The following is a 12943-nucleotide window of genomic DNA, read 5'->3' as shown; positions in this document are numbered from 1 at the left end:
AATCCTTTGAGGATCACCTTACCTGCTGGGGAGTACATCCAGCCACGACCTTGCAGCACCTGTGGATCTAGAACTCTTGGGAAATGATGTGTCCAATGCGGTTCGGGACTTCATCATCAAAGTTTAGATCTTTTGCGCATCAATGCTATGGATATAGTACTGATCCCGAAGATGGAGGGTGCAACTAACATAGCCAATTTTTTACTGATTTCTTTATGCAATTTCATATTTAAGATCCTCTCCAAAGTGATGGTCAATCACATGAGACCTATTTTGTCGAGAGTTATCTTTTCCAATCAGATTGCTTTTTTGCAGGGTTGGAACATTCAAGAGAGCATCTTATTGGCCCATGAACTAGTTGACTCCTCGGAGGTTAGCATTAAAGCATCAGTTTGTTTGAAGATCTTGTAAAAAGCATGTGATAGGATCAACTGGGTCTTCCTCAGCAACACCCTTTTTGTATTTGGTGTTTCATCCTAGACAGGTCTATCGTATCATGCTCGGACCGTGACCATGGTGTGCACAGTGAGAGAGCTCTATGTGATAGAGGAGAAGAGAATTGGGTTGTGATTAACGGCTTGCTTCATAGGAGATTCCTCGATAAAAATTATCGAACTCTCATCTACAAGAGGTAGAGGCTGGTTTACTTATCCTTTCCCGGATGTTCATTACTTTGCCATAACTATCCAATTAGATTTCTAAATATGTTGGGAATCCAATGTGCTGAGTGACCCACCACTATCTCAGTGGTTCATAATTTAATGGCTCACTAAGTATGTCATTGGATTCCTTGCCCACTACTCTCAATTCAATAACTAGATTCATATTTCAAATCCAATACATGGATTCATATTTCACTTATGGGTTTCATGTGTGAGACTCAGGTCACATTGGATTCGTACCAGGATCTAACATCTCTCACTTGAACATTTATATTATATCACAATTGGTGCATCATGTATCGCATATAACACTTCAAGATAAAACTTGCACCAAATAAACATGTACGATTCATTGGGTTATATTGATGATATTTTTTCACATGTTATGGGTTATTTCTCGCATAATCATATGAACTTTTAATCATTTTTATTTAAGTATGAGGTTTTCACACATGTTATGGGTTATTTCCCACATAACTATAACTATGTAAATATTTCTTCATTTTCAAGTATGATATTTTTCATACATACTATGGGTTATTTCTTATATAGTCATGTAATTTTTTCATCATAATATGAACCATGATATTTTTTTTACATATAGTATGAGTTTATTCATGACATTAAAAGGTTTTACATACACTAGTTGAATTTTTCCTTTATGATATATCCCTATCATGAGTCTATTCACAAACTAGGTTATTTTTCTTTCATGTCATGGTTTTTATCATAACCCTTAATGTGCAATAATTTATTTTTAATATTATCATTCACTGCATACTGAGTCATGTAGTTCATAGTTCAAAAAAAATGAATACATCGTATTGTGGGTCTCACATAGTCATGGGGTTCTTACGGCTCTTCCATGAACATACCATAGGACATCATCATATTCACATTCACACTAGTAGAGTACTATAAAATTTATTAATTTATGGATCCATGATTTGCCAAATATAACAAATATTCTCATTTTTTAAACTTTCATCATACTTTGTACTCTCACTATTCATGTACCTTATCACATGCAATATTTTTAAATTCTCATTAGTACCACCTGAATATCTTGAATCAATATATCCAAGTCCAAATAATCATAAATGTTGCTAACACCATGTTATATTGCATGCATAAGCTTCTAAAGCATGAAAAATATCATTTTTTACATTTATAAACTATATAGGAGTATAACTTATGATATTATTTATCATCAAATAAGTATATTCACGTACATGTGTAAAATTATAGCTTTCACTTTTTCATTGCATTGCATTTAAGCAATACACACATTAAGTCATGACATATTGAGGTTTTGCGTGCACATGATGAACTTTCCCTTCATGATATATCACCATCATAAGGATATTCACGTGCTATATTGATTTTTTGTCATGATGTAAAGCATAAATCCTCATATTCAAATCTAATTTGGATATACACTATATCCAATGAGAGTTATCACATTATCATTTGGATATGCTAAACATGATAAGTTAATTTCATAACTTTAATCAAATCACAAGTTTGTTAACATATAAGTTTAGATCCATTATCGGATCCACTCAAATAAAAATATATATCTAAATTCATTGAATTTGAATGAGTCCATATTCCAAACCAACTTGAGATGTTATTTTTAAGTCCAACACAATTCAAATTAATAAATGGATCTCCATACAAGCTTAAATAAAATCATAGATCACACAGAATTTAACCACAATCTAAGTTCATATCCATAACCATATGTTCCAAATGCAAATGGATCCACATCACACATCCAATATTACACTTATCTGGATCTAAGTCATACTAGGACCCGCAAAAAAAATATATTATTAGGTTCAATATTTGGCTTGTTACTATCCATATCCACTATAAACTTTGGATTAAATATGGATCCATATCCCATATTCGGGGATTATACTTTTTTGGATCCATCATAAGAACTTGATCAAATCTAGATCCATATCCTTTATTCGGGCATTATACTTGTCCAGATCTAAGACAAAACCTGGATCAAATCTAGATCCAAAATATCTAATCCAATGTTGATCAGATCCAATCTTAATGTAAACATTAGATCTAATAGATCCTAATTCAGTTAAACTTGATACACCATAAAAAAACTGAATCAATACAAATCATACCGGATCCATATATTAACATGATCTAAAATATGAACATAATATTAAAGTATATATAAAAAAAATATACAAACACAATATTTCAAGATCTAAAAAATTATATATGCATGCTAAAAACTACTCTCTCATACCAAGGTAGAAATCCAAAGCAAATCAAAACTGTGTCTAAAAAGTTTTATTGGATCCAACAAAGTTTATAAAAAACTACTTGCACAACTTAACCCAATTCATATTCAAATGTGTTTGGATAACACTCTAGGAGGTATTTCGCAAACCAGAAGCACTTTTCTGTAAAATCAGAAAAGTCAAAAATAGTTATGGGTAAAATCAACAAACCAAAACATTAAAAATAAAATTTTAAAACTTTTTGAATTAAACAAAAAATTTGAAGTGGTTTTCTATAATTTTAAAAAAGTTTAAGAGTAGTTCTGAGAAAAACCTCAAACTTCATCCATGTCTTTGATATTTTTCAGAGAATAGGTCTATTCTGAAATTTATAGAAATACAACCTCTGTTCTGAAAATAAGAGAGGTCTCACAACATGATATTATTGAAAATAAGGACTAAATATGAAACAATCAATAAAAACAAAATAAAAAGAAGGATCATGCAAAAGTCTACCTCCAACAATATTGTAAGTACCTTTGACATAGATGATAGATTTTTTAGTGTAAACTTTATCACAACTCACACTTGTGTGTTGTGTTTCAATCAGTTTGTCACGAATTGACTGGTGAAGGACAATGCAGAGAACTTGAAGTGTTCGCACAAATGATATCATCCAAAAATAAATACCCAACAGAGATGTGAACCAATATAGTTTATGTTTCGATAACAGTCTTGGTAACTCTAACGACAACCAAAACTGACAAGCAGACACTGACGATAGCTTGGGACAGCTATGAGACTATACTAGTATGGTATACTCTAATACAAGTTGTTACAACCTTTTTTTCCATACTTACTGTCTCACACAAAAAGGGAGTTTGGCGGGTTGTTTGGGTCATGTGGCATACAACTTACCTTAATGGAGAAATATATGTAAGCCTAATGGAAGTGAAGTGCACCACCATGCGGTTTGCAGTGGGCAACCCTTATATTCTGTGAGTAGCATGTCAGAGTGCTCAAGGGTGCTCACGAGTATGTAAATTCTTCATGGACATCTCAGGCATGTGTGAGGCCCGCTCTTGTCACCCGTCTTTTCACCCAATCTCGCACCTTTGCGAGTGGCTCGAGGAATACATGTTGAGCAACGATGATTCCTCTTTATTAGAGAGTTTCACTAAGTTATACTAGTAATTGTCTTCGGCTAGAGGTTGAAAGACTTTTTTCATCATAACGAGGGGTTTCTCGTGGGGGGGCGTGTTGTGCTCTGCAGGGCCTGCATGTCTCAAAATACAATATGCCCCTCGTTCAGTGCATCTCTTAAACTCGATACTCGTTCTAATGTTCGTGATACTTATTTGAACACGTAGCAGACTCTACGACCCTCGATTGCTCATGCGCTTGTCACATAAAGGTGACACACTTGTCCCTCATTGGCTTGGATGCTTATACGCCAAAGGCTTTGACATTGCCCTACTTCTGACTCGTTTGACACTACTGTTTAAGATAATTTTGTTGGGTTAAGCGTGCATGGGATATGCACTATAAGAATACAATGATTTTGTCCTCAATGGTGTTCTTGAATGTAGACTTCGTATTTTGCCAAAATGACTGCACCATAGTTTTTTCTCATATATGAACGGTAATTTTCAACGTGCATAGAGATATGTGGCCTCGAAGTTCAAGTGGGCCCGCATTGGCACCTCTGAATGAAGTAGCTACTTTCTGTGTTTTGACTTCATAGATGTGTCCCCTACGTATGATTGTGCAAAATAATACTTGACCGTGACACGTGAAATCTGCATGAAAGTCTCACATTTACAGACATGAAGTTGAAACGAGCTACGGTTGACCTGAGAAACCCCCCATGGCAACTGAGCAGATGCACTTGAAAAGTAACACGTACATTAAGGCTTGCTTACGAACAATGTTGTATTGCCTCACGTCATTGCCTCATGTCATAGCAAAGACATGAGATTTTCACTTAAAAAACGCATGTCACCATAAGCCCCGCTGCTACACACGTGCCACTTTTGGCCGGTGACAAATAAAATTCGGCACATGCCGCACAAGTGTGCCCATAGCTTTTAAAGGTGAGCCAGATAAGGCAGGATGGTCGTAGGGATCCACCCAGGGCTTTCCTCGCTTTGGCGAATGTTGCTAACGATGCACCTATTGTATTGATATTGTTGAAAACACACCTAACTCCTCGTCTAGTTGATAAAAAAAAAAACACACTTCTGTCAATTTAAGTTGAGTTAATAAAAACAAAGTTAATGATTTACCCTCTAAACTATTTTTTGAAAAAAAAAATGAAATCACACTTTTTTGACGATAATAAAAAGACATGCATAACTTACAGTAATTATAAGAAAAGAAGATTGGATCAGAGGCGCTTTGGATGCTGTTCATCTTAAAAAATGAACGACACCCATCAAACAGTGAAAACAAGGCTTTTAAACCATTCAGATGTCATCCATACAGCGGGAAAAAATAAAGACGGTAATGGCACAATTAGACCCGATCCCATCTCATTAAATTTTTTTTTCAAAGGCAAGCTAGGCTTAGGCAGACCCCTACCAGACATCTCTTAAGCCCCATGTAGCAGAGGGATTCGAACCTGGGCCTTCAGCTTGACACAGAACCCCGCTGATACGACCTCGGTGGTTGATCTCATCTCATTATAATAACGCTATTTTACGGGAGAAAAGCCCAAAGGCCATGCAACCTATCAGCGTCGCTCCACCATCCAACTAGATATGCATGCCATCATATCAAGCAAAAAAATCACATAAAAGTGCCCTAAAAATAAACGGTAGGAAATTATTCCCAAACAGGAAGGTTTAGAAACAGCAACTTCAGGAATCAAATGTCAGACAAAGGACCCCCCGTCCCATTCCATTAGTCTTTTGTCTTTTAGAAGAAAAATGAAGTGCGCCACCTTTTAAGCAATGGTGACTTTTCGGCACACCGAAATGCCAAAAGCCTAGTCACCAACATCATCGCGTTGATAAAAACAAACCCACAGGCCCACCCACCGCACACGTCCCCTCATTTTCTCATGCACAGTGAGAACCGTCCATCACAAGTCGACGAAAGATGCAGAGCATGGAAGTCACATGACTCACGCACATCACATCCACATCTTGCAACGGACAACTCATTTTTTGGATGGAGAAAGCTGGGGGTTAGGCAGACAACCATATACCAGTCATACAACCATATACCACTGTGATTCGAACTCTCAACGTCCCAACACAAGGTGACGTGAACTAACGGATCCTGCCAGACATGCGGAACCCCCATGCATAACAGTTCTGCAGAGAAAAAAAAAATACGAACGGCCAAAAAAGAAAGTAGAGCTCAGATATTCCAAAATCCACGAAAAAGTCTCTTACCTGTATTCCCTGGAAAATTGCTGATCCTTCCTTACACATGACGACGTACTACTAAGCCTAGTAGCCAAAGCAAAAAAAAAAGGAAAACGACGGAAAGCGACAAACCATCCTCTCTTTTAAGAACAGTGGGTGATCCGAGGGAATATCGACCAGATCAGGTAAAATATATCACTACGAAGTGGGGAAAAAAAGGTAGGGAAACTATGGGACCGGGGAGACCATTGCCCTTGCTCGTGTCTTTTTTAGATCTTGAAGAGGATACCTCCATGAGTGGCAAAGAACGGTGCGAAGACCAGCGATTCAACTGCCATCAGCTTGATCAAAATGTTGAGGGATGGACCAGATGTGTCCTTGAGCGGGTCTCCAATGGTGTCACCTATCACGGCAGCCTTGTGTGGATCTGATCCTTTCGGCCCAAGGGACTTAGCGTGGTCAGAGACGCCGGCCTGTTGTAGAATACAGAGTGCAGTCCAAGTTAGTAAACCATTGTTGGTGGAAACCTACTAAATGATTTCGAGACCGACAGTACAATAAATGGAGAACCAAAACAATCATCTGAACCACTCTTGACAAACCCAAAAAATTCAAGCCTTACAAGCTTCAGATGTTACTGACAGATTATAACAGCCATGACATCAAGGACAGATTTTTAATAACAAAAATTTTTGGCTAGATTATCTTATAAGAAACAAACATTAAAAGAAGATTTAAGGGAAAATAAAAAAAGAGCGCATACAAAGCATCATAAAAAAGGAAACTCTCCTTTTGCATTGTTCCGTTTAAGTTGTCTTTGGGTAATGGGTAATGGTAAAACCAAAAAGCTTGAACAAAGTCCTAATCAACCAAGGAACAAAGAGATATTTCGTATCAGTACCTCGATATATTTCTTGGCATTGTCCCATGCACCACCAGTGTTTGATGCTGATATGGCAATCTGTCCCAGAAAGATAAAGAAATGAACAACAGCGCAAGAGAAAGAATCTGAAAAGCAACAGAACAAAGCAAATATCAACTTATAAACTGAATACTTACTTGTACCCCAGAAACAAGAGCACCAGCGAGCACTCCAGACAGAGTTTCCACACCAAAGAGCGTCCCCACAATGAGGGGAGTGAGCATAACGAGAGCACCAGGAGGAATCATCTCCCTGATTGATGCATCTGTGGATATCTTGACACAGGTGGCGTAGTCTGGCTTTGCAAGGCCCTCCATGAGACCAGGAATGGTATTGAACTGCCTACGCACTTCCTCCACCATCTTCAGTGCTGCACTGCCGACGCTCTTCATTGTCATGGCTGAGAACCAGTAAGGAAGCATTGCACCCACAATCAGCCCAATGAAAACCTTGGGGGACAAGACATTTACAATAGAAATTCCAGCCCGGCTAACAAAAGCTCCAAAGAGTGCCAGTGAGACCAGAGCGGCCGATCCAATTGCAAAACCCTATAGTGCAAACAGCAGCTAACAGTCAAGCACGCACCAAGAAGGTAATTTATATAAATTTGGGGCCAAACCAAGAACCATGAATGGTGCACTCTACAATCGAAGAAATAACCAGAATAATGTTTTCCCAACTTCAAATAGTTCAATACATTCCTCAAAAAGCACCCTAATAAAAAATTAGTAATAACTGGCTGCAGAACATAGAAGATGTTGCATGTCATGGTCCAAATACAAACATTTAAAAATGTAAAAGAATGTCAAGTGAAATGTACATTAAAGTCCTCAATGTAATAAATTTTACATGATGATCCATGTGACAGCTTTACAACTTACAGGGCTACGAGTAACAGTAATGTCCAATGCATATAAAAACTTCTTCCAATGTCCTTTAAAGTCGAAGGATGTTCACAGTATGTCAATATGATAATGGAATGAAGTTAAACAAATATGACCAGTGAAGCTACCAAAGCACCTCACTTCATGTTTTAAGCACAGATTTTGACTGGTATGGCATAATGAAAACAAAGTTGCTCAACAGCTACCAATAATTCTACCTCACTCAAAGAAAGTTAAATTAGTTTTTTGCATCAATTGTTGCATGGAAAAAGGTAGACCGTTCAAAATCATTACATAACAGGGAAGCACCAGTTAGGATCATACCTTGCCAATTGCAGCTGTGGTGTTTCCAGCAGCATCAAGGGCGTCAGTTCTCTCACGGATCTTGTGGCTCATTCCGGCCATCTCAGCAATACCACCAGCATTGTCACAAACAGGGCCATAAGCATCAATGGCCAGCCCAGTGGCAATTGTGCTGAGCATTCCAAGGGCAGCCATGGCAATCCCGTACATCGCACCAAGGCTGAAACTAACATAGATGCTCACAGCAATAGCAAAAATTGGGATAATAACGGACTTGTATCCCAAGGCCAGGCCAAAAATAACATTGGTTGCAGCACCAGTCCTGCAAGCATCTGCAACATCCTGCACGGGACTGCATATGAAATAGGATAATACAAAATTAATGCTTCAGTTTCTGCGAAGATGTAAGAATCAAAATACAGCATCCATACAACAAGAACAATAATAATAAATAATAAACAATAACAATTACCCATATGCATTGCTGGTGAAATATTCAGTTACGAATCCAATAACAAGACCAGACCATAAACCGATGGCAACACAGAAGAAAAGTTGCCTGCCACACATAAAGGATTCAAGTCAGAACAAATGAACAATTAATAACATAAATGTACCATCCTACTGTCTTCTGTTAATAGTAAAACAAAGTATCACTTGCCAGTTCTTCACAGTCTTCTGAACTCCGAAATTGAAAATTGTGAAGGATGGTGGGAGAGCAAGCCAGCAAATAATGGCAACTCCAGCAGTCATCAAAGCCGTGGAGATGACAAGCTGCCTCTTTAGTGCTGGTTCAATTTCCTTCACTGTCTTGATCTCAAAGAAGTCAGTCGCAAAAAGCGTGGTAATCAAGCACACCAAAATACCCATGGAGCTAACAAGCAAGGGGAAAAGCATAGGGGTCAGCTCATGGTAGATTCCAAATGAAGAAATAGAGCCCACAACAAGTGCTGCACAGGTAGACTCAGCATATGAACCAAAAAGATCAGACCCCATTCCAGCAATATCTCCAACATTGTCACCCACATTATCCGCAATCACCTGAAACAAACAGATGTTTTCGCATTAGAAAGACACAAGAAAGAAAAATACACACAGAGAGCATTAGCAAAAAAGATGGTGGTCGCAGCAATAAGAACGATAATGCCAATGACCAAAGGGTCAAAAAGTCTTACAGCAGGATTACGTGGGTCATCCTCAGGAATGTTCCTCTCAAGTTTTCCTACAAGATCTGCACCAACATCTGCAGCTTTAGTGTAAATGCCTCCACCAACTCTTCCAAAGAGAGCCATGGAAGAACCACCAAGCCCATAACCAGTGATGGATTCAAAAAGACCTTCCCAGTCATCACCATAATACAGCTTGAAGAGGTTGATGGCAATATAGAGCACAAGCAGACCATTTGCAGCAACAAGAAATCCCATAACTGCACCAGACCTGAATGCAGTAATAAAAGCTTTTCCAACACCTTTCCTTGCCTCAAGAGTTGTTCGTGCATTTGCGTACGTTGCAATTTTCATTCCAAGGAAACCAGACACCACAGACGTGACGGCACCTAGCACGAAGGAGACTGTGCTGAAAATGGCATTCGCAAGAGCAGGTTTGCACATCTTTTCTTTGCTGTAGGTACATGGTCGGCTTTTTGTACTGAATCCCTCCACAGATCCAAGGAACAGAAAGATCAAGATAGCAAAGGCAACCATGAAAAACCCCACATATCGATATTCAGTGAAAAGGAATGAAGTGGCACCTGCAATAAACACAGAAATATTTGTTTCAGTTGCTCAGAAATGGGGTTGGGTGGTTCTCGCTTGCATGCACAATCACGGCAAAGACAAAAGGGGGACATGTGGTAAGGAGATCAAGAAAAAAGATGGAATCAGTGAAAGTGTTCATTCATCATTGCCAACAATATGACTGACAAACACTGCATCAGTAACCATAATCATCAGTAGAGAAAAAGAACGGACTCCAGCAATCAAGAAACAAGTCTTCAGTAAATTAATGACCTAACTTAGATCACAAATCATGATGGGGACTGATCCAGAAGTCTGCAGAGTGCCAGGTATATGGTGGTAAGAAACAGGAGGCATAGGCATCATGCAAGAGATGGATGAGATAAAACCAGCACCTTGGTTATTTACAAGAATGCCTCTAGAGAGGCATGTTTATCACCACGTTGAATTGTACATAAACTATTTTTTTCGTAGTCTTCTTTCTCTCCTATTGATAAACAAGCTGGGGTTATGACCTCAGTGGGATTTGAATGGAAGACATCTCAGCTAGGATAACACGACTCTACTGAACCAGATGTGCATTCATTAATCGGGGAAAGAAAATAATTAATGGTAAAAAAATAACACGAATGACTACACGATCAGCTATTTTTCCTTTCTCTTCTTCCTACAATAGTTCACAAAGAAGATAAAGAAAGAGGTACGGAGTAAAGGGCCCCAACAAATTAAAAGTTATCTCTGAGCAAGGAGGGGCCACATTCATAAATTATAACAGCACTTGAAAGTAATAACTGAAAGGTGAAAAGTGAAGATATCTCAGTTCCTAAGCTAGGAGAATAGGAAAGACAGAACAGAGCACCGATGGTGTATTGGTGTCATTTACCAATATTAAGCAAATAAAATATATCTTTAAAAGTGAAATTGACATCATATTCATGATCAATTCTTTTCTGATTTCTGGAAACAAAGAAAGGAAACTTAAATTAAAATAGAATGGGATGGAAGAAAGATGACATGACTCACGTTTTAGGAATACCAAAGATCAAATTTAGAGGCACCGGAAGAGGAGACGATAGAAGGAATGGGTCAACACTAGGTACAGAAGAGATGGACACTGAGACCCACTTCGCTTGTAACAGGATACCACGCATGGTCACCCGAACAAAAAGAAAGCTTTGCTCAGAACGATGGCGAGCACTCCGGAAACGGGGACATATACAGCTCACCGGCCGTCGATTCTTAGAACGCAACGGCAGATGAACCACCTGTGGTACCCCACTGGAGTCATTACAGATCCCATCAACTTCAACAAAAATAGGTAATTGGGGGTTGTCGGTGGACGCATAATCGCTCTCCCCCAATGAGGCAAACAGCAATTCCAACAACCACAGTGACACATTGATCATGACAAACAAACCCCACACTGATGATGAGTTGATGATCACCACATCACCAACTACGAATTACAAACACATCACTATGATGCTGAAGAAGATGGTGATTAGAAGAGGAACTTGGCCAATATTGGTGCGCAAAATCAAATAATATAATAAGTATGTGATGAAGAATGAGATTAAACTAATAAACAAGAGGTGGAAATAACAAATATCAATCGACCGACATACCCATATACTAATATTCACAACAGTATTATTATTTACAAATACTTCAAAAAAAATAGTAGACAGTGATGACTGAACTACAGATAGAGTGAAGTCGTGACTCAAAGCCACGCAGCAAATCCAACACACTTTTTCTCTTAAAACCTTAAACGAGAAATGCTATAAAAAAAATCAATATCATCTCCCCCAACAACCACAAAAAGAGTTGATATTCATAACAGTGTTACCAAACATACCAAAAAAAACAAAACAACTCTCAAGAAGAAAAACTAAACCAACGTTTCCAATCAACACCAACGAGATCAAATAAAAAAGAACGAACACCTACGATCGTTCTCTCTCCCACTCCATTAAAAAGGAGGCCAAAGCAATGTAAAACAACAACAACAAAAAAAAGAGAAAAAGAAAGAGTACCCAAAACGTCTAGAGAGAGGGAGAGGCGTATACCTTCGGAGATGGCGCACTGGATTTCGGCGCACTTGCTGACGACGTTGTGGTCGCTGAGGCCATCCTCCTCCTCGACGAGGTGCTCGGAGAGCCCGTTCTTCTTGTTGTTGCTGGTGGAGGAGGATGGCTCCGCCGACATCTTAACCCTCGACACCAGGTACCACTGCACCAGAGCGTACGCGACCCCCACGACACACGCCGCCGGGATCAATATCTCCGTCACCGTATCCGAAAGAATAGTCCCACCATCCATTTCCTCCCTCCTTGCTCAAGCGCCTCCCCTCTCCCCTTCAACGTCGCCGGATTCCTCCTCAACTACCCACCGGAATGAAAATCCCAAACAGAAGAGAGAAGAACCAGAGAGAGTCTGTACTTGAGAGTGAAACTTCGAAGCAACCCTGCTTTCGCTTTTGTAGCCGGAGGAAGAGGGGGGCCTCGCGGGCTTTATTCGTTTTCTATAGGGCGCGTTTTAGACGGCCTTTGGCGTCCGGATTGAATTTTTATTTTTTTTCTTTTGAGATCCTTCTAGGCTTCCACCTTGCTTAGATCCTTTTCATTTTTCTAGATTTCACTGTTGGAAAAACGTTATCTACTGTTGACATCACCGTACTATCTGACCAAAAGGCATAACCACTAACCTGTATTTATTTCTTCCCTTGTTAATTTAATGGGATAATGAGACAGAATGGTGACGTGTCAAAGCCTCTTTGTTGAATGGGGGGACGTGCAACCCATAGGAAGTGGATC

General features: G+C 39.0%; 1 protein-coding gene across 1 annotated transcript; it reads right to left on the bottom strand.

The window, feature by feature from the left end:
* Positions 1-6281: 6281 nt before the first annotated feature.
* On the bottom strand, positions 6282-12615 carry LOC149835348 (pyrophosphate-energized vacuolar membrane proton pump-like). Its single transcript, XM_090008418.1, has 8 exons — positions 12197-12615; positions 9567-10141; positions 9053-9432; positions 8864-8950; positions 8413-8743; positions 7342-7752; positions 7184-7243; positions 6282-6755 (listed from the first exon to the last, which is right to left on the bottom strand). Exons 1-8 carry the CDS (start codon positions 12447-12449, stop codon positions 6552-6554), a joined length of 2301 nt encoding a protein of 766 aa, XP_089864544.1. The 5' UTR covers positions 12450-12615; the 3' UTR covers positions 6282-6551.
* Positions 12616-12943: the final 328 nt, after the last annotated feature.

Source organism: Nuphar pumila, chromosome 6 (assembly GCF_984573655.1).
Source record: "Nuphar pumila chromosome 6, dmNupPumi1.hap1.1, whole genome shotgun sequence".
NCBI lineage: Eukaryota > Viridiplantae > Streptophyta > Magnoliopsida > Nymphaeales > Nymphaeaceae > Nuphar > Nuphar pumila.
The sequence above is the reverse complement of the archived record's forward strand: the minus strand, read 5'-3'. Positions and strand labels throughout refer to the sequence as shown.